General features: G+C 52.3%; 1 protein-coding gene across 1 annotated transcript in view; it reads left to right on the top strand.

Annotated features, from left to right (window-relative positions):
• The window catches only part of LGR6 (leucine rich repeat containing G protein-coupled receptor 6), a 156138-nt gene that overhangs the window by 54035 nt on the left and 76529 nt on the right, over window positions 1-25574 (top strand). The window contains exons 2-3 of the mRNA XM_021527716.4: window positions 2776-2847; window positions 14239-14310. Coding sequence (XP_021383391.3) covers window positions 2776-2847; window positions 14239-14310 — 144 coding nt within the window. The remainder of the gene's footprint in view (window positions 1-2775; window positions 2848-14238; window positions 14311-25574) is intronic.

Below are 25574 nucleotides of genomic sequence, written 5' to 3' on the forward strand. Positions count from 1 at the left end.
AGCCCCTTGTCCCAGAGCTGCCCGTGGCCAGGAACTCCAGGGCTGCAGGGTGGGAGGGAAGGGGGATTTTAAAGGAAAGGCACCTGCTGTGGAGCTCTGAGGCTGCCAAGTGATGGGGCAATGACATCTCTCCTCTGCCTTTTGGAAGATTTTTTTTTTTCAGAAACCAGTGTATTTTGTTCATTTTAGGTATGGATCAGGGCAGGGGGAAAGAAGTGTCCATGGCCAGGTTGGACAGGGCTTGGAGAAACCAGGGAGAGCAGAAGGTGTCCCAGCCATGGCAGGGGGTGGAACAGATGAGCTTGGAGGTCCTTTCCTGCCCAAACCATCTGGGATTCTAAAAGATATTTGACCTCCCATATCCTCAGCCCCCTACAGCCCTGCTGCTGTCTGGGACTGATGATGAGTCCAGAGTGATGAGCGTGGACATCCCTGCAGCCACCACCCACCCAGGTGTCCAGCTGTCCCCATCACACCTGGGGAGCACCTGGGCACACAGCAGGCTGTTCCATGAGGCTTGGAAAGTGGCAAGCAAGGAGTGTTCTCTACACTGCCAGCAGAAGGCAACTTAAGGAATATACCTCACAGTTTCAAGGAGATCTTGGATGTTTCAGATTTGTGTTTTCATTCACAGTCTTTCATTCTACATTATTTTTCGTTATTTTCACATTGTTCCACAACATGTCAAAACATCAGACAGATTCATTACAACACAAACAGGAGACACTTTGATGTAGGAAAAAAAAAAGATGTTTTAATGGGTGCTAAGTAGCAACTGCCCTTGGGGGTTTAAAAATAAAAATAGAAGCAGCACAAAACAATATTTTAACCCTTGTATCACAGGATCACCAAAATATAGAATGCAGCATTGCACACAGAACAGTGCAGGCAATAATTTTATTTTGCACTCATTCCAAAAACAGAATTTTGAATTCTCAAAGTTTTTTGGCAAGTTTTCTACTACTTTGGAGAAGAGGAAGTTATAAAGGAAAAAGTAAACTTCTCCAGGAGTATTTTTCAAAAGGGCTCACAAAAGTGCATGATTTTGTCGCAGGACACCTCTCCAGAGAATACGCAAAGACAATTTCCAACCTTCCTGATGTATCACCCGCCTCCACCAATGCCAAACAGAGCTGGTTAAAACATGGTGGTTTGGGTTTTTTGTGGAAAGTGGTCAAAATATATAAGCCTATGCCCCCCAGGCATTCTGCTCTTTACCAGCAAAACTCCAGCATTTTTAAACTGAGGAATACAAAGACATCTCTGTAAATTTTTCAGTGAACTCCTTTTTCAGCGAAGCAATTTCCTAGCCAGAGCCAAAGCCAGCTGAGACGCTCCAGATAATTCACTATGTGACCTGTGAGATCTCAGGTGCTCTGAGCAGGTGGAACAGCTCAGAGAGGTCTCTCCTGTAATGCTGGGTTCTCCTGGGGGGCTTTTCTCCTTTGTGCTTCTGTCCTTGTCCTTGGCACGAGCCTCCTCCCAGTGCCAAGACATTCCCAGTGCCACTGGGAGGACAGGGAACGTCCTTCCTCAGGCTCGCAAGTCTGTGAGGTTTACAGAAGGACAGAGTAAATAAATTGCCTTTATTTTGTTGTTGTTTCTCCTCATTTTGCCATCACACCCATCAGGCTGTGCTATTCAGTGCAAGGAGGAGCTGAGCTGTGCCCTGTGTGTGCAGTGACAAAGAGCAGCCCCTTCTGCCTCCCACGAGGCTCTCCAGCAGCCCAGATGCCACTGCCCACATTGCTTTGCTCACTAGGGGGTATGCCCCATCTATTCCCATTGGGTTTAACCACACCAGATTTTAATTCAGCCTCATCTTACCTCCTAGCTTTACAGGTCAGTGCCCCCTTGCTCACCTGGACACAGCCTGGTCTAGGCTGGGGTAAACAGCATGGGTTTCTTCACATGCAGCTGCTGATGAGGGCAGGGTTGCAGCTATCAGACTCCAAGAACACCCTTGAAACATCTTTGTTTTCTCCAAATAGCAGCTTGTGTATTGAATCAGCCAGGACAGACTCAGCTGCTCTCATACCCTGAGGTGGGGAGAGCTCTGCACAGGTAGCTCACGGTGACTGTAACGTGCAGGGGGCTTCAGAACCACCCAGGACCCTCTGGCTACCAGCACAGCCTCCTCCAGAGGCTCTACTGGAGCCCAGGCAGAGGAGGTGAGCCTTTAGCTGGAGATGGCAGAGGGAGACAAGTACAATCAGCCAGGTTCCTCCCACCTCCTGACAACAGTTTGTCACCCACAGGGCTAACCTCTGCCCCTCCTGGTGTGGTTCTCTCGTTTGTACAGTGTAGAGAAAGCCAGTCCAGTGGGATGGACCCCTTCTCTCATGGGCTGCTGTCTCCTCAAAAGCAGATGTCTGTCCACACACTGGAAAATCTCCCCGTGGGTCTGGCATGGCCATGGTGACAGAGAGATGCTCTTGGGCCCAAGGACATGCTGTCCTATTCCAGTGTCACGGGGCTTCCTGTTCACTCTCCAAAACTTGTGCCTATGCTGTTGGGAAATGTCCTAACTTGCTTCATAACTTGGAGAAGCTCAGGCAGACCACCCTGAAGGAGGCAGCTCTCTCTGGCTGCTCCTCTCCATCCCTCTGCAGGCAGAGCCCGGGCTGCGATCAGATGTCAATGCTGAAATGCTGTTTGCAGAGGCTTCTCACCCTCCCACTTAGCAGAGAGGGGCCACAGAGCCTGGCACTGAGGTCCATTCTATGCAAACCACTGCGTGACTGATCAGAAACCTCTGTCTTTTCTTCCTGCCAGAGACCTGAGCATGAACAACATCAGCCAGCTGCAGCCCAGCGCGCTCCGGCACCTGCGCTTCCTGGAGGAGCTGTGAGTACGGGGTGGTGACGGGCAGGGGGTGCTGGGGGTGCTGGGGGGACACTGCAGAGGCTCCTCCAGCACTGCCACAGCTCCCAGTGCTGTTCCTGCAGCTGCAGCCTGAGCTGGGAGCACACTGCGTGCTGGGACAGGGTTTATTTGCTGCTCCAGCTTAGGGGTTTCGCTGAGGTCGTCACCTTCAGGCTGAGGTGGTGCATGTGCCAAAAGCCAAAATAAAAGAGGACCTAGTCTCTCAGTCAAAAATCAACCCTGCACCCTAGAGCAGAGCCAGCAGAGAGCTTCACTCGCCCTTCAGCAGACAGGGTCCCCCTCACAGCCTCCGGCAGCCCAGAGACACATTAACCCCTGGCACTTCACCGTCTGGGTGAAACCCACCCTGCACAACTGAAGTCCAAAAAGGTCTCCCCAGAGGCTGAGGTGTCCCCCCATGCACCAGTGTGCACTGAGGTCTGAACAGACACCGCAGCAGTCTCAGTCCTGGGGATCAGCATGTGGCTGTGTGTCAGTAAAGGAGTGGCCCCACTTCTGAAAGTGTGGAAATGAACCAGCAGCACAAGAAACCACTGGAATCCTTTGTGAGCCCCAAAAATGGGAGCCCAGGGGGCAGAATGTTGAGGTTGACCATTTCTGCATGAGTAAATTGCACCTGTATGGTTTTACTCCTCTTGACCATGAGAAATACCTCCAGGTGTTATTCTCATGCTGTTGGTACTTTCAACACAACAGCTTCTGTTGGAAAACACAATTTCTTCAAAACACTGTTATTGCATTCATGAAATACTAATATTAATGCTTCATTTGATGTGTGTTGTAAACTTACTGTGTATATAACAGTTACTGCAACTTAATCAGCCTAAATGAAACACTTTCACTTCTCTGAATCAGACCTTGCTGCCACCACAAGGCACAACACTGGCATTTCATAAATTGTATTTTCCAAAATGTCAGAACTACAGATATGACCCTAATGCCTGTGAGGGTGGTGAGATCCTGGCCCAGGTTGCCCAGAGAAGCTGTGGCTGACCCTGGATCTCTGGAAATGTCCAGGGCCAGGTTGGACAGGGCTTGGAGCAGCCTGGGCTGGTGGAAGGTGTCCCTGCCCATGGCAGGGGGTGGAATGAGATGATCTTTAAGATGCCTCCAAATCCAAATCATTGCAGGATTCTGCGATTTTATATTACAGGTTTTTGCTTCAAATGGTCTTCCAGTTTGTAATATAAACAGTTTGCAGTTTATAATATAGAGATGGAGTGAAGGTGTTCAGCGTCCTGTTCATTAAGGAGCTGTATCTTACTAAAATTACTTGGCAAATGAATCCAAACTGTCTTGAATTTGAAATCTGTCTGTATTTCAAATTCATTGGAGTTACAAGGACCCCAGACACCCAAGGCATTTCCAGGCTGACAAGGAGGCATTTTTGATCCTGTTTTGGTTTTGGAGCCAGAGCTGCCCACAGAAGGGGGGCTCTTCAGCACTTTGCACCCGTCTTGCAGCCTTTCTCCTTTCATTTTATCAACATCCATGTCAAAGTGTGGGCACCCAGCACCTTCACTGGGGGTGCTGAGGCTCTTCACACACACAGACCACACTCTGCTGGGTACAATTAGCAGTTGTCTTGCTACAATCAACCGTGTCCTGATTACGTCATGTACAAACAGAGCAGCCTCAACCAGCAACAAATAAATATTCATAGGTTCCAAAAGAGCCGGCTTCCCACAGCCAAAAATAATTATGAATGAAATAGGCAAAGGTGAAAAATTTAAAGAGGAAAATCTGAAAAACTAATTGGAAGTTCCCCTTTGGAAAGGACTAACATCACAGTTAGGAGAAGAAATGCAAACTGCAGCATCATATACCTGTGCATAGTGAAGTGCCTGCTTGAATTTGATAGTAGTAAGATAGTAATCCTATTTATGGAAATCAAGTAATTTATATGAAATCAAGCAAGGAAGGATTTTGTACATTATGGTGAATTAAAAGTGATTCTTTCAACAACAACGGCTAGAAAGGAACAGTTTGTACAGCATTCATAGGGCTGTCATTGACCAATAGTGCAACTTGCCTGGAATTTCCCCTGCTCTTTTCATTTATATCTTCACCAAATTTTCATCCCAAAACATTACATCAGGACCATGACATTCAGGCTGGGATCACCCTCTGTGCCAGGACACGCATAAGAATCAAGCAAACAAATCCTGCTTGTTTAGACATCCTCAAGGGAAGTTTGTTCAGGTTTCACAGCTCAGATCTCTGCTGATTTCATCTGCCTGGGCCACATTCCCAGTGGCTGCCAGGGTGACATGCACACCAGACCAAGCCCTTTGTCTTCATCCCCATGGCAGAGCTGCCTGTGCTGGGACATACCAAGTGAGTGAAGAGCAGAAACCCCTGCTGAGCAGTGAGGGACAGCCCAGCTACCCCAAACCCAGCTACCCCAAACCCAGCTACCCCAAACCCAGCTATCCCAAAGCCAGCTACCCCAAACCCAGCTATCCCAAACCCAGCTATCCCAAACCCAGCTATCCCAAACCCAGCTACCCCAAACCCAGCTATCCCAAACCCAGCTATCCCAAACCCAGCTACCCCAAACCCAGCTATCCCAAACCCAGCTATCCAAACCCAGCTATCCCAAACCCAGCTATCCCAAACCCAGCTATCCAAACCCAGCTATCCCAGACCCAGCTACCCCAAACCCAGCTACCCCAAACCCAGCTATCCCAAACCCAGCTATCCCAAACCCAGCTATCCCAAACCCAGCTACCCCAAACCCAGCTATCCCAGACCCAGCTATCCCAAACCCAGCTATCCCAAACCCAGCTATCCCAAACCCAGCTACCCTAAACCCAGCTATCCCAAACCCAGCTACCCCAAACCCAGCTATCCCAAAGCCAGCTACCCCAAACCCAGCTATCCCAAACCCAGCTATCCCAAACCCAGCTATCCCAAACCCAGCTACCCCAAACCCAGCTATCCCAGACCCAGCTATCCCAAACCCAGCTATCCCAAACCCAGCTATCCCAAACCCAGCTATCCCAAACCCAGCTATCCCAGACCCAGCTATCCAAACCCAGCTATCCAAACCCAGCTAGCCCAGTGGCAGTGTCTCCTGGGCAGGAGGGAGACCTGCCTGCCTACCCACCTCCTGTATCCCTCCAGCAGGGAAGTACTGACAATGAAGAGGGCTCTGCTGCAGCTCATCTTGGCTGCAAGTGCCTGTCTTCACTTAGATTTAAAGCCTTCAGCAGGTTTCTCATCCCCAGGGATTTGGGGTGGCATTATGGCCGCAGTCTGCCTTCTGCACAGAGTCACAAAATCACAGAATAGTCTGAGTTGGAAGGGACCCACAAAGATTGAGTCCAACTCCCAGCCCTATTCAGCACCATGCCCAAGAGTCACACCTTGGTCCCAGGCATGCTGTCCAAATGCTTTTTGAACTCTGTCAGGCCTGGGGCTGTGACCAGTTCCCTCCCCTGACACAATTATCAGGCCAGTCCCCTGGGTCCTGTCACAGAGAGATCAGAGCCTGCCACTCGTCCTCCTCTTTGGGAGCTGAACAGAACAATGTCCCCAGCTGCTCCTCTCACGCTTCTCCTCAAGGCCCTTCACCACCTTCACTGCTCTCCTTTGGGTGCTCTCTAATAGTTCAATATCTGCAGTCTCAGGTTCCCTATTACCTGCTGGATAAGCCAGGTGAATAACAGGCTGGAGCAATCAAAGACAATATTTACAATATTCAGTTCAAGGTGAACCAAAACTGATGTTCCGGGGCTTTGGTCAACCCCAAAAATTTCTTTTAACCTGAGACAGAAAAAATTGTTTCACCTTCATGTTACTTCTTAGCATTTAGTCTTTTACTTTGGGTAAAGCCCTAAAAGATACTGGTATTTGAAATTATATTTGATTTATTGCCTTAAAGATACTTTAGGTGCTCAAACCTTATGAAAAATATCAAAGGTTCCTCATCAAAAACATTGCCAATTTCAACCCAGATTTTCAAATCTCCTTTTCAATTATCTGATGTTCAGAAACATCCCAGGAACTCTTGACACTCCTTGTCCTTGACCTATAACCCTTATTTTCTTCAACAGTCAGAGGAAGCTCAGGTTCCTCTGGCTCCTTCTCACAGTTCTCCTCTCCTGCTCTCGCCCATGATTCTCTGATTCTCTGATTCTTTCTTCTCTCTCATTTGATTTAGCCCCAGTAGCCCAGGGTCCCGTGGAGGAAAGCTGGTGTTTCACACCTTTCACCACTTCTCCTCCTCCTGTTCCTCTATTTTAACATCACCCCAGGCTCCTCATGAAAGTGAAATTTCACAGAAGTCAGAGATCAGCTGGACTCAAGGCTGAGCTTGTCCATGGAGCTGGGATTCAGCCAAGGAAAAGGAATAATGGGAAAGGGGAAGACAGCTGCAGAAATGGGTGGATGAAGCACATGTGTCCCATGCACAACAAAGACAAACATGCCAGGTTTCACTGCTGTGGAGCCCTGCAAATCCACGTTGCTGGGCCCACCTGAGCCCTGAGCACATCAGTCCTCTGCACACACCCACACTGGGTGGACTGTGAGGAAAAAACCAGAGCAGGGTGGCACGTGAGGGTCCTGAGGACAGACAGCAGAGCCATCAGCCAAGCCACCCGTGACACCCAGCCAGGCTGTTCCCACAGGGCATTTCTGCACGGGCTCCTCTCTGCTCTGGACACCAAACGTGTCCCCATGGGATCAGAGGGGATGCTGTGGTTAGGGCACAGCTGAGGGTGCAGGGACTGCTCCAGCTCCTCCCTGTGTGGTGTGGGTAATGTTATTTTCACTGCAGGTGCTTCATTGTCCAGCAATGAGAGCAGGCCCTCGGGTGGGTCCTGTGGGTCATTTGTTTTTACTGAGAGCTGCTGGGGAAGGAGTTGTGAGTGCAATTAGTTCTCATGCTCAGGGGATGCCCAGAGACCAGACTCTCCAGAGACAGGAGAGGCTGCACGAGCAGCCATGGTCCAGCCCAGGCACTGACGAGACCTTCCCTCAAAGAAAACCTGCACAGCTAGAGGTGTTCAGAGCTGGGCCTCACACAGGCAGGGAGCAGCCCAGAGTTTAGTATGTCTCCTCTTTGTTTCTTTCCTTTTTTCCCCTTCTTTTCTTTCTCTCTTTTTGGCAGCAGGAAGATTGTTTAAAGTTGCTAATAAATTCCAGTTAATGAAGCCTGAAAAGCCAGAGCTGGGAGCCAAGAGAAACAAGAGCAATCAGTAGAGAAGGAATAGAAAGAGATCTTGAAAGCCGGCCTGGGAATAATAACATGTTGAAATGTGTTCGCCGGCAAGGGCTTTGTTACCATGCTTTGAATCCAAGCACGAGCGCTCGGTGCCAAGAAGAGAAACTGCAGCCAAAGGCAGGTGTTCATTGCCATTCACCTCTTGCTTCGGGGCACAGCGGCAAGATCAGACCCCTTCCCAGCCACTGGCTCTTTCACCTGCCTCTGCTGGGGCCCCGAGGGCAGAGGGACTCACCCTCACGGGGAGTGCAGGCTCAGCACCACGCGCTCAGGACCCGCTGTCGCCTTCTCTGCCAGCCTGGGGACCAAGAAACAGCACAAAAGCAAAATGAAATAAAATGCAGGCGTGCGTGCTGGGAATGTGAATGCAGCAGCCCTCTTCTCCTGCCTTGCACCTGTGAGGGAACCCCCTTCTCACTCCCCTTCCCATGTGGGTCCAATGGAGCCATCACAGCTTATTGGGCACCAGAGCTGTTCTTGCCTGTGGTTAAAGCACCCACACCCCCTCATCAGCTTCCAGGCATGTGGAACATCCACTCTGGGGGGGCTGTGCAGCACAGGCTCTTACTCCAAGGTAACGTCTCTCTTGGAGGAGGCAGCTCTGTAGTGATGCTGGCAGTGGGCATGTCTCCTTCGGGAGTGACAGATCCCCATGGCACGGCGCTGGCATTTCTGGGCAACACTCATGTGTGCTGGCACTGTGAGAAGCTGGTTCTGGAGCAGTGCAGTAACCTGTCTGAAGCAGGGGACTCCTGAGACAGAAGCTTTGGTGGGTTTCCATGACACATCAGTCTGGACAAGTCTCTTATGGAGACACAAATGCTCGTAGGGCCATGACCTTGTTTGGCTATGCTGAGATTTGGAGGCACAATCACTGCTCCCTTGGTAGTCACCTTGCCTAGCACAGCCCTCCATTTCCAGGTGACTGTAGCTAAAGAGCTGCAGCTCTGGATTCTTGGCCTCTGTGGTTCCCCCAGGATTCTGCACGGGTCCTGTACACAGAAGGCACCAGGTACAACTTATTGGCAAAAAGAAGACCAGCTCTGATCAATCCAGGGCTTTCTGTCTCCCTGGTTGGCACCAGTCCTTGGCAGAGGATGATTTGCTCATCAATTCAGTGGGTGAGCAAAAGCACTGAGAGAGTTAAAGGATAATTCCTCTGATGAAGCCTTCCAAAGCTCATTCCTCTGCATGGTGTGAGGGCTGAGCTTAGCACTGGCTAAGGTGCAGGTGAGGACAGGAGAGAAGGGCTTCTAAGGGATTGTCTAATATGAACATTGACCAATGAGGCCAAGATATTGCAGCTGCCTGAATCAAATTCAAATGTTTTGAAAATTTAGATATTTTTATTCTATTTGTACTCCATTTAGACCAAGGAGAGTGTTCAGCAACTGAAAAATCCTTGCTAGTTGGGATAGCTGGCTCCAGTTTTCCTGCAAACTGCTTTCCATATGACTTACTATATTTTGGGGTACCCCAAGTGGGGCATCAAAAGTAGAAGAGAGTCAAAAGTGAAAACTGCTCGGAAGGTTTGGAGGGAACAAACAGAAAACCTTTGCAGTTGATCATATAAAGAGATGGAGTGAAAGTGTTCAGTGTCCTGTTTATTAAGGAGCTGTATCTTACTAATATTACTTGGCAAATGAATCCAAACTGGCTTGCATATGAGCATTCATGTGGGTTGAAAACTGGCTTGAGGACCATAAACAAAAGAACAAATGCGATCAATCAATCAAGTTGGAACAGGTATTTGAGGGGGGTACAGCGAGCAGGGCTGGAAACAGGCACAGTCTTCTCCTCAGGGATGGAGTGAGACAGCAAAGACCACATTAGAGGCATCTTCAGGAGATACCAGACGAGGACCAGCTGCAGATTCCTGTGTGAGAAGGAAGAGTCCAGGCCTGGCCCTTTGCTCAAATGCACCATGTTTTCACTTGTTGATTTAATTGGCTTCATTCCTGTTTTGCACCAGCACAAGAACAAACTCAGGCATGACACGGGGCCTGTGGTCCCCTGTGTGCCCAGGGGAAGGCCCAGGCTTGGTGTGATGACACTGTTTAGGCAAGAGCATGGAGTGTCTGGGCACACTGCCTCGAGAGGGTGAGTGCTTGAGAAACCAACCCCAGCAGGAGATCAAAGGGGCGGCCGACGTGCTCAATAAAAGTTTGGCAAGGGGAGAATTTCACTGGGATATGGACACACATGTTTGTCCTGTCCTGCCAATGGGCAATGTTCCTGCCTCCTAATGTGAGTGATAAGAGCATCACCAAGCTGCCTGAGCACCTGACATGAGCGATCTTGCCCAGCACAGCCTTCGGGCATGCCATGGAAGTTGTAGCATGACCAAGAAGCCCAGGATACAGGAGGGTTGAGCCTGTGGTAACTGAACAGCAGCAACCATACAGTGGTAAACCATGAGTTTGTTCCAACTTGGAGTGTATTGGGAATGCAGATCAAAGCCTGGAGGAATGTTCCCAGAAATCACGGGAGTGGTGGAAGGGGAGGCGGCGGGGGGGCAGAATCTAAAATCCACCACGAGCTTTCTGAAGCAAGCCAGCCATATCCAGCTGTCACCCTCCCCTTCTACCTGCCCTTCTCTCCTTCTTCTATCAGCCACTTTAAATCCAGAGCTTTCTCTTTCTCCCAACCCTATGTCACAGTGTAAACTTCAGGAGAGCAGGACATAGCACTGAACCAAGACTGTCCTAAAAAGAGCCCTGAGCAGGCCTAGAGCTGAGTTCATGTGCTGTGGACCAGAATTTCAGTCCTGCAAGAATAGCTCCTGTTCCCTGTGCTTTCGGGAAAGGCAGTGCCTTTCTGTCCTTCTTGGTGGGGTTATTTGCCCCAATCTTCCTCCACAGAAGGAGTAAATTAGAGCAGTCTCAGGGGATGTCACACTGGCAGCATCACTTCAAATGTTATTGTTCCATTTTAAATGGAAAGGAAGGAGCCGTTTCACTGCATTTCCTGTGGGATCTGAATTCTGCAGATATATTCAATGGATGCCTGTCTGCCAAGCAGGGAATTTTCTGGAGAGTTTGAGGGAGAGGGACAGAGGGAACCCAGCACTTGGAAGACTGCCAAGTGACCATGGACGGAGGAAGGGTCACACACAGGAAGACTTTTATATCTTGGGTCTCTTTCATGAACTGGCATAGGCGTTAATGGTGTGAAAACAAAGGATGGTCAGGAAGATGCTCCAAGAACTGGAGTCCCTCTGCTCTGGAGTCAGGCTGGGAGAGCTGGGGGTGTTCATGTGGAGAAGAGAAGGCTCCAGGGAGACCTCAGAGCCCCTTCCAGGGACTAAGGGGCTCCAAGTACCAAGGGGTAGGAGTTTGGACAAGAGTCTGTAGGGACAGAACAAGGGGGAATGGATTCCCACTGGCAGAGGGCAGGGTTGGGTGGGATATTGGAAGGAATTGTTCACTGTGAGGATGCTGAGGCCCTGGCACAGGGTGCCCAGAGAAGCTGTGACTGCCCCATCCCTGGGAGTGTCCAAGGCCAGGCTGGATGGGGCTGGGAGCCACCTGGTCTGGTGAAAGGTGTCCCTGCCCATGGCAGGGGGTGGAACAGAATGAGCTTTGAGGTCCCTTCCAACTCTAACTATTTTGTGGTTCTATGACATGTTTCCAGTGGTCACCCTTGACAGGACACCCCAAGAGGCTCACCCATTCCTGATCTGCTCTCGGACAGGTGGCACAGCTGTGCTCCTCTGCTGGAACACCTGGCTACCACCCCCAGCATCATGCAGCTCCCTGTCCTGGGAGGTCTAGCAAACCTCCAAAGCCCACACCTCCAGATCCTGTGTGCATGCCCCAGCCATGCAGCCCTCTAGGAAAGTGAAAACTCAGCCTGTGTGCACAAACACAGACATGTCCCACCTCCCAGTCCCTGCACAGAAGTGGGCAGGGACCCCAATGGCACTGTCAATTGCTTTGGGAGGAGAGTTCAGAGAAGTGGTTGTGGTTGGTGCTTCCCTTTGCCTGCTCCTGGCTTGGCATGGACCCCTAACCCTGGGGAGAGAATCTGGGCTGCCTTGGTGGCAGGGAGGAGGTAAAGGTGTGGAGAGAAGAGCCAGAGCCCAGAGGCGAGCCAGGGACAAGGCACAGTCTGCAGGTGTAACAAGGCCAAGGACAGAAACATTTGCAGCAACAGTGAGGCATGGAGCCTGATCTGGGGGATGCTTTGGGCTTCCAAATTCACCTGAGGCAGGACCCACTGAAACCAGGGCATCTACCACAGAGTAATCTCCCCCCTTATGTCCTGTGTTACACACAGTGCTGAAATGCCACAAGCTGGCTCTGCATGTGTCCCACCAGCATCTGGGGCTCCCCACCACCCTTCTGAGGCCAGCAGCCCCAGTCTAGGCTCCATTTAAGCTTCACATTCCTCTCCTGCTAATCCTGGAGGTCCCAGATCCATTTAGGGACCTGGCAAACACTCAAACACACCCAGGAAAGTGAACAGAGAGGCACGGAGCTGCCAGAAAAGGCACATTTAGCCCGGAGTAGGTGAGAGCTGCCAGCAGCCCGGAGCTGCGGGGAGGTGAGGACAGACAGAGCCAAGTAGGAGGATGCAGGGAGCAGGCTGAGGATGCCGTGCAGGAACACCTCCCCTCCAGGCAAGCACTCCAGCCTCCCGGACAACACTCCCTCCCATGTGGAAATCAGCAATCAAAAGGAGCAATTACCCCAAATCACAGCCCCTAAGTGACAAATAGCCCAGCCTGCCAGGCAGATCATGTGCTGCAGGAGGCAGGTTACAACCTGCTCACACACATTAAAGAGACGACCCTGTGCTGTTTATGCTGTCAGAGGCCTAATTATGGGAGCGATTTTCTCCAGATTCCCGAGGGGAGAGACGGGGAGGGAGAGCTCCGGCACCCACACACGCTGGCTCTGCCACAGGTGAGCGTGGCTGCCCAAAACACCTCGGTCCCCTCGGTGACCTCCGCAGAGCCCTGGTCCCCTGCACTCTGCTTCCACCAGGACTGCGCTGCTCAGCCTCCACACCTGTCTCCTTACCCAACAGCATGCCTAAAAAGAAACAAGCTTTGTCAAAGTTTAATGAATACCTTCTCCAGCATCTGTGCCCAACCTCTTGGGCCTGGTTTGGACTTTCTGTGAGAGTGAAGATGAGCCTGGTCAGAAATTATGTTCACTTTCTCTGTTTTGGAGATGCAATATTCCACTCCAAGGCAAGTAGACAAGTTTCTTGCCCAGTTTTAGTAGCAATTTAGGGTCTTAATCAGGATGTTGAACCTGTCTTTATGATTTCTGGCTGATGGGTGCTGGGACTTCATCCATGTTTGTCCTCATGGGTGAAACAGGAGGAGAAAGAGAAAAGCCACCTCTTCTCTAGGTCAAGCCTAGATTCAGGAGTCCTGGACTTCAGTCTTGGCTCAACCCCATTCCCCCACCACAGTCCTAATGATAATAGTGATGCGGTTTCTAATGTGAGTGAAAAGTGCAAATGCTTTTTAATTCCCCAGCCTGCTCTGGGCCTTTTTGAGTTCTAAGATCAGGTGATGCTGTACATCATGGAAAATCCCATGGATTTCCTTGAATAAATTCTTTGAGTAAGTTCTGAATGTTCTTCCCTGCTCTTTGCAGTATGTCCCAGATATGTCCCATTTTCCATTGTGATGCTGCCCTTTGCTTCACCTTCCTCTCCCATCCCTTTTTTCTTCATTCATCAGCCAGGATTTAGGGACAGTCCTCCCTGTCCCATGAGCAGAAACAGCTCTCCCCTGCTCCACTCTCTCTGCCAAAGCCTGGCATAGAGCAGGGTCTGTAGGCTGGTCACTACCTGTGCTGTGATTTCTGTGCTGGGGACCTCTGTGTCTATCCAGGAAATGCCTTTAAGCCATGAGCTGTCTCTGGATGCTGAAAATGCTGGGTTCAGCTCTGGCAGGAGCTGTGATTTTCTTTCTGTGTTCCCTGGGCTGGGCGAGGGGATGATTGCAGAGGCTGCCCGAGCCCAGGATTGTGGCTCAGCCTGCAGGTGCTGCAGCCTCCTCTGCAGGGGACAGGGGCAGGATGGAGGAGCTGTTAAGCCTCTGCAGACAGGGGACTGTCATCACAGGGATGTAGACACATGACTGGCTCTTCTTTTCACTGCAGACGCCTCTCTGGAAACCAGATCTCCAAGATCCCAGGGGAAGCTTTCTCTGGCCTCTACAGCCTGAAGATTCTGTAAGTAGCTTGCACCTCTCAGCAATCCCAGTCCCTGGCACTGGCCATGAGCAGGGACTTGCAGCCATCCCGAGGGGATGGAAAGCTTTAAGGTGTGGGGTGAGATGTTAAACCCACCCTGGCAAACACGCCCTGTGGTGACGGGGGACTGTGTCCCACCCCACAGACTGAGCAGGTGCCCCCAGGGCACGGTGTGACAATGTGCCCTGGGAGAATCTGCAGAGGTTCACATTTTGCATAAAACTCACCAAACCCCCCTCAAGTGGTGTTCCCCAGCTGTGGCAGACCCCAAACCGGCCCCTCAGCTCCGCTGCTGTGTCGGGGCTGGGTTGGAGCAACCCGAAGGCCCAGGTACTGCATTTGGGAGTGCTGGGGAAAGGGCCTGTGCTCTGTCCAGCTCAGCTGCCCTCACTACAAACCCCCTCATGGCCCAGGAGGCCTCTGCAAGGCTCTGGAGTGACCTGAGAAAGGTGGGATCCTTGGACAGGTGGGATCCTTGGAAAGGTGGGATCCTTGGACAGGTGGGATCCTTGGAAAGGTGGGATCCTTGGACAGGTGGGATCCTTGGACAGGGTGACCTCAGGGATCCCAGCCTGCCCCCAGGGCTGATGGAGGCAGCTGGACCCAGGAGCACTGCAGCCATCAGGGATCTGCTGACCCTGCTCAATAAAGGGCATCGCAGGCCGGCCAGTGGGGAAGGTCTGAGAGACAAAGCTCCTCCGGAAACTTCGGAAGCCACACTCAGCTGAGCTGTCTCTGCTGTGGCACCTTCACTGACACCTCACATGGGCCACAGTGCTCATGGAGTCACTCTGCCTCTTGTGTCCCTGAGACAGTCCTCAGGGTCTGTGCAGGATGTTGAGGTGGGAGTCCCTTTCTCCCTAAGGAACCATTTTAAAAATCTTCTGCAATAAACATTTCATCCCCAAGGGGATGTTTTGAACTCAGCCACAATCTGAAATTGTTGTAGCTGGTCCAGTTTATGCAGAGAGAGCAGGTACAAACCTGCTCCCAGGATTAGAGAGTATAAGGCTGTTTACTACGTCTTCTGAAGATGTAAAGTAGGAATCCTGCCCTAAATCTCAGGGCTTAGAGATTTATCCATCCCCTGCATTAGGCAACAAATCAAAGGAACTGAAGAAAAACCGCAGCTCTCCCACCCAATTTCAACAAGAGGAGCCTTCTACTCTGGGGACGGGAGCTTTTCAAGGTGCTTTTGATCAATTCTGTTTGTGTCAGGCCCGGGTAAGGATGAATGCAGCGTACCTGGAGCAATGCCTCCCTTCCAGGCCTGCAGCTCAGTGGGGAGGGAGGGTGAGCTCTGTCTCCCAAGCCCAGGACAGGGCTCTCTGCCACGGCCACGGGCAGCAGCAGCAGGGACACACTCACAGTGACCAGGGGCGTGAAGGATCGGGGCATTTCCATCTGGAAATGGCTGCGTTGGGAACTTGCTGCAGGCTGTCTTGTGAGAGCCCAGGTCGGTGTCCTCATGCTGCAGGATGAGCTGCCTTGCTCCCAGCCAGCCTGTGCCAGTGACACAGGGTGGCATCTGGGCATGTCCCTCTGGCTGCAGCCCTGCCTGGAGCTAAACCATGTGCCTGCTTAGGGGCTGGGTTCAAAGGTGGAGCTGGCAGCGCTAGGTTAATGATGGGACTCAATGATCTTGTCCAGTCTTAATGACCCTGTTGTTCTCTGGCACGTACCTGGCCCCAAACCTTTCCCAGGGGGTGTGCAGAGCACTAGCCCAGCCACAGGGGGAGGAGGGTGGATGCTCACAGTGACTGGTCCACCCATGAGCCTCTTATTTAACACAGTTCCTGCTTCCTAAAAGCAGAGGCACTGCCAGACCCCATGTCACTGGGAGCATTTAACTTTCCAAAGACTCTGACAGTTCTCCTGGCCTGTCTGCGGTGGAATGTTGTGCTGCCATGTGCTCTCACTACAGGAGATGCTCTGATTGCTTTCTGCAGTGTTTCTGTGGGCTCCACTGGGCTCCACTGGAGTGAGGTTTTTGGGGGAATGCAGTGGCAGATCCCTGCACCACCCAGGAAAAGCAGTCATTGACCCCCACCTGTTCCTCTGTCACTGTAAGAGTAAGGGCAGCAGTGAGGGACACGATGGAGATAGACTGGTCCCTGGGAATTGCTGGAACAGGTCTAGAAATGTTGCCAGGACATATCTTAGGAACACTGAGCTTAATCACATTGGAAGGCTGGGGTGGGACTCACTCATTTCTCTACTAAGAAAAGACTGAGGAAAACCACAAGATACCGAAGAAAGCAGGTGAAGGCCACCCCGTATTTCCTTCAAGCTCTGAGTAAGATCCCTCAGATCACTTCAGCAGTGACCTGGTTGGGGCTGGTGGCTCTGCAAGAGCTCAGCAGGATCTGCCCCATCTCTCCAGGAATCAGAGGGAACAAGTGTATTCCCTAGTCTGGTTTTGGCCAGGTTTGGAGAGCAGAGCCTGGAAAGTGACCATGGGGATGGATCACCCTGCTCCTTGTGCCCTAAGAGTGACCAAAAACCATCAGCCTCTTCCCCAGCCACAGCTCAGTTCCCTCTTCCCTTTGCTGCACTTCTCTGTACCCTATCCAAGCTTGCTGAGGGTCAGAATACACTGCTGAGCTGGCTCCAAGATCTCCCTGTACCCTGGAACTCTGACACTGCAAATATAAATTTCAACCTAAAAGACTGGGAGGAATTTGGGGCTGCTGGGAACGTGCAGTGATTTATAGGATGCTGTTGTTATGGACATTGTGGGTACTACAGAGATAAGGGTAAATTGATGTAAACTGGTGCTTTATGCAGTCCACAGAAGTGTGCCAGGGATCTGGGGAGCACCAGGGAACTGGGGAACACCAGAGTGGCCCCAGTTATGTCCATGTCCTGTGGGCTGCAGTTATGTCCAAGTCCTGTCCATCTCCTGTGCACTGGGAGAGGACAGCATGTCATGGGACGTGAGGTGCTCACTGCACTGCTCCCCAGCCAGACCAATTCCCTTAGGGTCAGTGTAACCATTCCTGCAGTCATGTGCTTTCCTTTGCACCTTAATCTCCATCAAAACCACATAGATAGTGAACTTTAATCTCCACAAAAACTACACAGATATTCCCCTCTCCAGAGGGTATCCGGAGATGGGAATCTGAAGACCCTGAGACAGGAAACATCAGAGAGATGCTGGGATGTCAGGAAGTAAAAGACAGGAGCATGGACGAAAGTCCTGTCTCCTCACTTTACGAAGAGGCAAAGCATTGAGATTATAATTAACCATTCTGGCTCTGCTGAAAATCAAGGCAGAGGAGGACTCAGAGAGGGCAAATAACCCTTCAGGCTTTACACTGAACTGCCCTGGGGGTGTTGGCCAGCAAAGGGCTGCTGGGCTGGGACCCACCTGCACTGAGACACAGCTGTGATGCTTCTGCTCCTCTTGATGATGGACAAGCTTTGGCCAGGCCACACCGTCCCACCTGGGACCTGCCCTGCAGGACACGAGGCAGCAGCAGAGCAGCCAGATGACAACAGGCAGAAGGATGAGGAAATGCCAAATCCTCGCCTGTGGGGAGCCTAGAATAGGAATTGCAGAGATGCTAGAAGAGTGGGAGTGATGTGGCTCCCCCACCCATGTCCTCCTCCTGCAGCTCCTGTGCACAGCTGGTCCCTGGGCAGCACAGGGGGTCCTGGTGCTCACAAGGGTCACTCCAAGCCTCTGGCACTCTGACAGTCACAGCTGCCTGCCCCCTCAGCTCCTCTGTTGTGCCCCGCTCACAGCACCCTGCCCCTCTCATCTCCTCCCTGCCTGGGGATCTCCTCCCCTCCTGCTGGCCGTGCTCACGGGGCAGGGAGCACCGAGCACCAGGAGCTGCCTCGCTGCTGCACCCAGAGCCCGTTCCCATGGGGGACACGCTGCGGGGCTGCTGGCATCCCTCTGGGATGGGTGTCACCCCCACAGGACGTGTGGCTGGTGGGAATGAGCCCTGCAGGTCCATAATCATGGGCTGTGCTTCTCCTTCCGTGCTGTGCAAGGGCCATGGAAGCCCCGGTGATGGATCCCGTGGCTGTTCCCTGCAGCCCACTGGGATGGAAAACCTCACCCAGGTGGGCACCTGTCCCACAGGGACCAGCACAACCTCTGGGGCTCCTGCTCCTGCACTGGGATTTGTTCTGCAGCCAAGGTGTGCTGGGGAGATAAATCCCTGGCTCCTGCAGCCCAGTGAGAAGGTCTGGGGGTCTGGTGATGAACAATGAGTCAGCCGAGGTCACTTCACCTGGAGGAGAGGGGAATGAGGATGGACACAAACCTTCAAGAACAGGCTGCTGCAATAAGTAAGGAAATGCAGTCTCCATGCACGGAGACAAGGAGCAGCAGGTTCTGGAGTAGCTGGCGACAGGGATACTGAGGATGTGTTTATGGATATGGGTGCTGTGTCACAGGCTGGCTGATGTTTGACAAGTGACAGGCTGGGCTGTGGTTGGGAATGGCTGCCCCAGCCATGACCAGCTGAAACCTGGGGTATTCAGGAGCTGACCCACAGCAGGGTCACAGATCTTACCTCTGGTGACAGGGGGGTCCCCTGAGGAGGCAGGCTGATATCTGGGGATGGAAACAATTTTCTAGTTTAATTTTGGTGTGCTAGAGCCCTAGGGCTAATTGCAATCATGCACAAGTAAACTCTCGCATGCTTCTTGGGCTGTCAAGGGGCCTGGTGCTTTCCCAGTCTTTCCAGAGAATCAGTTTATGTTTTAAAAAGGATGGGAAACACCCTGGGAATTCCTCCACCAACCCGCCTGTGCAGATGGTCTCTCCCTGCCCTCGGAGTGAATCCCAGAGGTACTGGAACCTGGACCAGATTCTTGGCTCTGCCTCTTCTGGCTGCTTCACTGCACAAAAACCACCTGGAAAGTGGCCATGAAGATAGGCCTGTGCAGAAACCATGCAGGGGTACACCCAGGGAAGCAGGTGTGTGAAGCCTTGGAAGAGAGCAGGGGAAGAGCCAAGCTGCCCCACTACAACAAAACATCGTGCCACAGATCTGCTGGGATATGCTGAAATCTTCATGCAAGGAGCCTGGAGCCAGCCAAGGGCAAGGGGAGATGTGGCCTCCTCAGCCCCCTCAGACAAGGGCAGACTGACAGGGTGGATGCTCAGCAGCAGTAGCTGGTGCTCAGAGGTTTTCTCCACTGGCAGGTCCATCCCTGTGCAGAGACTTTGGGAATGCACCTCTCCTGGGGGCTGTTCTGCAGCACAGTGCACCCACATCCTCTCCACAGAGCTGATGCTCCTCAGTGCAAGCTTCATGGCCAGGATCATTGCAAGCCACTCCACAGGCTGTTTTGACCCCTCTGCAAGCTCCTTCCCTTGCAAAATTAACTCCTTGGTCCATGGTCTCCCAGCCTTGGAGCTTTCCAGGGTGGCAGAATGTGCTGCTTAGTGGCAGTATCTGGAAAACTGGAAACTTTTCCATCCTTCCAGACCTCTTCAAGAGCTGCCTGGATGATTCTCACTTACGAGTGTCCTGACTGGAGCCCCATCAGCCAGGAAAGTCCCATCCCAGCTGGCGATGGGGCTGACTTGTGCTGCCACAGCTTCCCAGACATCCCACCCTTGCACAAGATTCCCTCACCAAATGCTGCCCTGCACAGCCAGGAGTGCCCTCCGTCTGACTCCTGGCTGAACATGCTGCAGCAGCAGCATGCTTTCTAGCCAAGAAGGAATCCCACACCAAACTCCACAGGGAAAGACTCCAAGTACAACCACAACCTCACCCCAAAACGTGGAGGGCAAAATGCCTGGGTGCATCCTCTTGGCTGCAGACCCTGCGCACGCAGCAGGCCCACCCACCCTGCCACTCCATTCCTCAGCAAGCCCCAATCAGCCTGTGTGAGTGTGCAGATCCTGTGCTGCCCAGCCAGCCTGCACGGCCTGGGGTGTGAGCACTGCACTGCCCTGCACGGCCCTGCACAGCCTGGGGTGTGAGCACTGCACTGCCCAGCACTGCCCAGCACTGCCCAGCACTGCCCTGCACTGCCCTGCACTGCCCTGCACAGCCTGGGGTGTGAGCACTGCACTGCCCAGCTCTGCTCTGCACTGCCCAGCACAGCCCAGCACAGCCCAGATCTGCCCTGCACTGCCCTGCACTGCCCAGCACAGCCCAGCACAGCCCAGCACTGCCCTGCACTGCCCAGCACAGCCCAGCACTGCCCAGCACAGCCCAGCACAGCCCAGCACTGCCCAGCACAGCCCAGCACAGCCCTGCACTGCCCAGCACAGCCCCTGCAATGCCCAGCAGAGCCTGGGGTGTGGACTGAGCCCTGCCTGAACCCCCTCCCAGCACACACTGCCCCAGCCCTGCCCATGCTTCATCTCCACCAGCAGGTAGGCTGGACAGAGCCTGACAGGAGTGGCCTTGCTCAGCACATGCCACATCCCCTGGCTGCGCCCTGCCCAGTGGCCACCTCACCATCCCCTCTTCTTTTCCTCCTGAGCAGTGACCACAGAGCCTCCTGTGGCCCAGGACAGGTGCTGACTCGCCTGGCATGTGAACACACATCAAAACAATCACCAAAACAGTAACATTGCCCCGGGATGGCAGGTTTGGAGGTGGCTTGGGACACTTCAGAAATCCCTAGACAGACCCTATCTCTTGACCAGCCCTGAGCTTGTGCAGCACAGAAATGGCTTTGAGACAAAGGGAATGGTGTGCCACATCCAAGAGGCGCTCCCATGGGGAGGGAAAAGGAACGTGCAGAGGTTGGAATGTCTTTAATCCCCATGCATGGGCTCCAGGCACAGTTGCCTCCAGCAATAACAGCCCTTTGACTGTGCTGGCTGAGTCACTTCAGCCTCCCAGGATGGGGACATTTTATCATGCACAGGCCTGTACCTCTGAGGGCTGTGTGTCTGCTGAGGCTCTCTTGTGCAAGGATCCTGGTGTGATGGGACCCGATCCCAACATTTTTCTGGTCGTTCAGGTGTGGTCCCTGCCAATGAACAATCCTCCTACTTCTGAAAATTAAACCCAGCCTCTGAGGAGCTGTGATTTATTCTGGTTCCAGCCAGCCTGCTGTGGGTAGCAGGTGGAGTGTCTGTGTCTGACATGGTCTGCAAGCCCCAGTACCACCTGAAGAGTGCCAAGTAAGGTGACAGTGCTCCATCCACATCTGGGCTTGAGTCATTGCTGGTCTGAGCAGTCTTTGCTTGTCATGTTCATCAGTGTCCTCAGCTTGACCAGAAGTTGGCTCATCAACCAGCAAGGTCATAGAATGACAAAATGGTTTGGGAAACAAGCTTAAAGACCATCCCATTCCTCCCCCTGACATGGGTAGGGACACCTTCCACTAGCCCAGGGTGCTCCAAGCCCAAACCTGGCCTTGGACACTTCCAGGGATGGGGCAGCCACAGCTTCTCTTGGCACCCTGTGCCAGGGCCTGCCCACCTTGAATAAATTCTAAGAAAATTAGACTCAGCAACTGAGAAATCACATCAGCTAAACCAGGATTGTTCCATGGGCACAAGAATTCAAGCTCTGACCAAGGCTGTCTCCAAGCTGCTGTGAAGTAGCACCTTGCTCTAGGAAAACCAGTGAAATCCAGGGATTTTGTAGGAAGGCAGGAACTGATGGAGAGGCAGAAATAGAGAGATGCTGACAAAGGCTGAGGCCAGTGTGATCTGGGATCTCAGGGTCGCTGTGATTTTGTGGACTGAGGTCCATCCTCACAGACTGTCTGTGCCTCAGCCAGTCCCCCTGCAGCAGGCTGGGCTCCAGCAGATCCCAGCTCACCATCCCTGCTCTCACCCTGGAAAGCAGCTTCCTGCCCTGGGGGAGCAGGAGCATGGGGAGGGGACAGTGTCTGCCCCAGGCCTTCAGGAACATGAGTCAGGTTTGCAGAGCTGCTCCCTCTTTTCAGTGCTGATGACATAAATCGTGCAGTGACCTCTTGAAGCAGAATATATTGGCCATCCTTGGAGCCCAGGCCTCCTGCTGCAGGTGCTCTCCTCAGTGAGCTGCAGCATTGTCTTCCCTCTTCTTACGCAAGAGCAGCACCCCAAAGGGCAAAACGCCACGACTGAGACAGAGAGGGAGCTGGTAGCCCTGTCCAGCTTTTCAGATGCTCTGCTGTGCTCTGAACCCTTTTGCCACCCTCATGTTATAGCACTGCCCAGGCACCCTGGTGTGGAGCAGCCCCAGGAACCAGGTGCCACAGAGAGGAGGTGTGATCCTGCAGGTGTGTAGGATCATCCACCAGCTTTTGACACAATGATTTGAGCTCTTCCCAAAATCATGTTCTATGTTGCTCATGAAAAAAATGTAATATGCAAGGGTGGTTTAAAGTGATGTGTAAGGATTGAGTGCAGTGAGGCAGCCTGATGGGAGCTGTCCTTAATACCAGACTGTAAGAGAAGCCATTCTGGGACATCCAGGGATAAACACAGCATGTCTTCTCCTGCTAAAACCTGAGCTCCCTGTAAGAAAAGCTGGAGCTTTCCTGAGCTTGAGGCTTAATGAAGAATTTCTTGTTTAATACCAGGGTGGCCCTGTCCCTAGAATATTATCAAACTCTGTTTGGAATTAGTTTTGGTTTCTCTGTGTCATGCTCTGATGATGAGTTATTGGATTCATTATGTGCAATGTGAAGAAGCACTGGTTCTTGTCCCAGTCCCAGCATCTGAAAACTTCTCTAGCTGCCCTGCTGCTGTGAAAAACAGCATTGTCCACCACTCCAGTGGTTTATGAGGTCTCCGAAGCATCTTCCTTAAATATTGTTTGTCTACACCAAAATGGCTTCATTTTGGAATCAGTCCATGCTGATGGTGGTCTGGAAAGTCTCTCAGTCTGTTTTACTGGTTGAAGAAGGGACTTGTAATAAATGGCAGGCAGCAGGATTCAGCAGAAGTGTGACAATGGGCTTTGCTTTAGTGCTGACTTCAGAGGCTTCCAAGGACCAACACTAAACACCAGGCTCAGATTTCAGAGAGCCACTGAGATTCAATGTTTGTCTCACCAAAACCCTGAAAGCACTTTCTGAAGCCCCGCTCTGCATATCTCTGTGTTCAGCTCTGCATCTCCTTGATTTTTCACAGACATGAATTACTATTCCACTTCACTGGGCTGCAGGAGCCAGGGATTTATCTCCCCAGCACACTTTGGCTGCAGAACAAATCCCAGTGCAGGAGCAGGAGCCCCAGAGGTTGTGCTGGTCCCTGTGGGACAGGTGCCCACCTGGGTGAGGTTTTCCATCCCAGTGGGCTGCAGGGAACAGCCACGGGATCCATCACCGGGGCTTCCACGGCCCTTGCACAGCACGGAAGGAGAAGCACAGCCCATGATTATGGACCTGCAGGGCTCATTCCCACCAGCCACACGTCCTGTGGGGGTGACACCCATCCCAGAGGGGTGCCAGCAGCCCCGCAGCGTGTCCCCCATGGGAACGGGCTCTGGGTGCAGCAGCGAGGCAGCTCCTGGTGCTCGGTGCTCCCTGCCCCGTGAGCACGGCCAGCAGGAGGGGAGGAGATCCCCAGGCAGGGAGGAGATGAGAGGGGCAGGGTGCTGTGAGCGGGGCACAACAGAGGAGCTGAGGGGGCAGGCAGCTGTGACTGTCAGAGTGCCAGAGGCTTGGAGTGACCCTTGTGAGCACCAGGACCCCCTGTGCTGCCCAGGGACCAGCTGTGCACAGGAGCTGCAGGAGGAGGACATGGGTGGGGGAGCCACATCACTCCCACTCTTCTAGCATCTCTGCAATTCCTATTCTAGGCTCCCCACAGGCGAGGATTTGGCATTTCCTCATCCTTCTGCCTGTTGTCATCTGGCTGCTCTGCTGCTGCTTCGTGTCCTGCAGGGCAGGTCCCAGGTGGGACGGTGTGGCCTGGCCAAAGCTTGTCCATCATCAAGAGGAGCAGAAGCATCACAGCTGGTGTCATGCAGCTCCTCACACCCCCTGCAGTCACCCCCAGTGTCTCTGCTCTCTCCCAAGAGCACTTCTGCCCTGCCCTGGCTCTCCTGTGATCCCCCTAGCCCAGGCAGAGCTGTAAGCCAATGCCCGGCTGTATCTGTGCAGCCTTTTATCCCTGTTCATCTGTGCAGCCATTCTCTCAGTTGCCCTATGGAATCCTGCATTTTCCAACTGCTCTTCCACACCAACGTCTCTCCACACCCCTCTTCATATGTGCAAGTTGTTGGCAGAAATGCCGTTTGTGATGCTGTCGATCCTTAATCATGTTCTTCATTTGGAAGGGAATCATTTATTTAGTGTGGCCTCGCTGCTGCCCTTTTGTACCAAACACTTCTCCTCTGCACTGAATGTCAAAATGTAACATTTTACTAAAGGAAGGCTTAAGTCATGATAGCTGTTGTCCATTCTTTCTTCTCCACTCTTATGGTCTTTTACCCTGTATAGAAAAAAAATTTGGCACAACTCATTTTTCACTAGCTACCACTGACAGTTCCTCGTTTCCTTGCCCTTCTTCTGTGTTCATACAAATTATTTACTGATAAGTGCCCATTTTCTTCCAGAAGTCAAAGAGGTTTATGCCCTATAGCTTTCCATTTTTAAAGGCTGTCTCTTTCCAACTTCCCTTCCATGTCAGACCTCTGAATCCTCAGCAGTAAGGCTGCAGTCACTGCAGTGGGGAGGTTCTTGCCTCCATCCGTGTTCTTTGGGCTGCCCCTCACCACTGAGACCATGCCCTGCTCCTTTGACACTGGCAGGAAATTATGATAGGACCCTAAGCACTACTTCCTTTTTCATGCCATCTCCAATCACTCTAAGAAGGTTTTGTAAAGAGCAACCTCAGATATGTAAGCCTTCCTTTTTTAGGCACTTCCCCTGGCCCGGCTACCTTGCTGGGATGTGTCTGTTATTCAGGGGAGCCTGTGCCAGTGATGTCCCAGTTCTGGAAGGAACAAATAGGTTCAGGACAGAGGCATGTCCAGAGTCAAAAACAGCCTTTGCAAAGATGCTGAGATGATGACAGCAGTAAACTCAGATGTGTGCTGCTCCAGTAGTCAGGGAGAGAGGATTGTGTCTGACCAGGTCTGAAACAGCCCTTGGAGTGTGTTTCTCACTCTGCCTCCATCCCTAGAGCTATTTAGACACCCACCCCTGGGTGCACTGTCACCTTTGTCTCCTCCTTTCCCATCACCTGTGGAGGTGTCTCCATGGTCACAGCCCTTCTCTATGCCCTACACCCACTTCCATCTCTGAGGGCTCCTCCTGGGTCCTGCCTGTTCAGGCCAACAGCACCAGGCACCTGCTCTCTCTGGAGTCTC

This window comes from Lonchura striata, chromosome 26, assembly GCF_050655825.1.
Source record: "Lonchura striata isolate lonStrDom1 chromosome 26, ASM5065582v1, whole genome shotgun sequence".
In the NCBI taxonomy this organism is placed as follows: domain Eukaryota; kingdom Metazoa; phylum Chordata; class Aves; order Passeriformes; family Estrildidae; genus Lonchura; species Lonchura striata.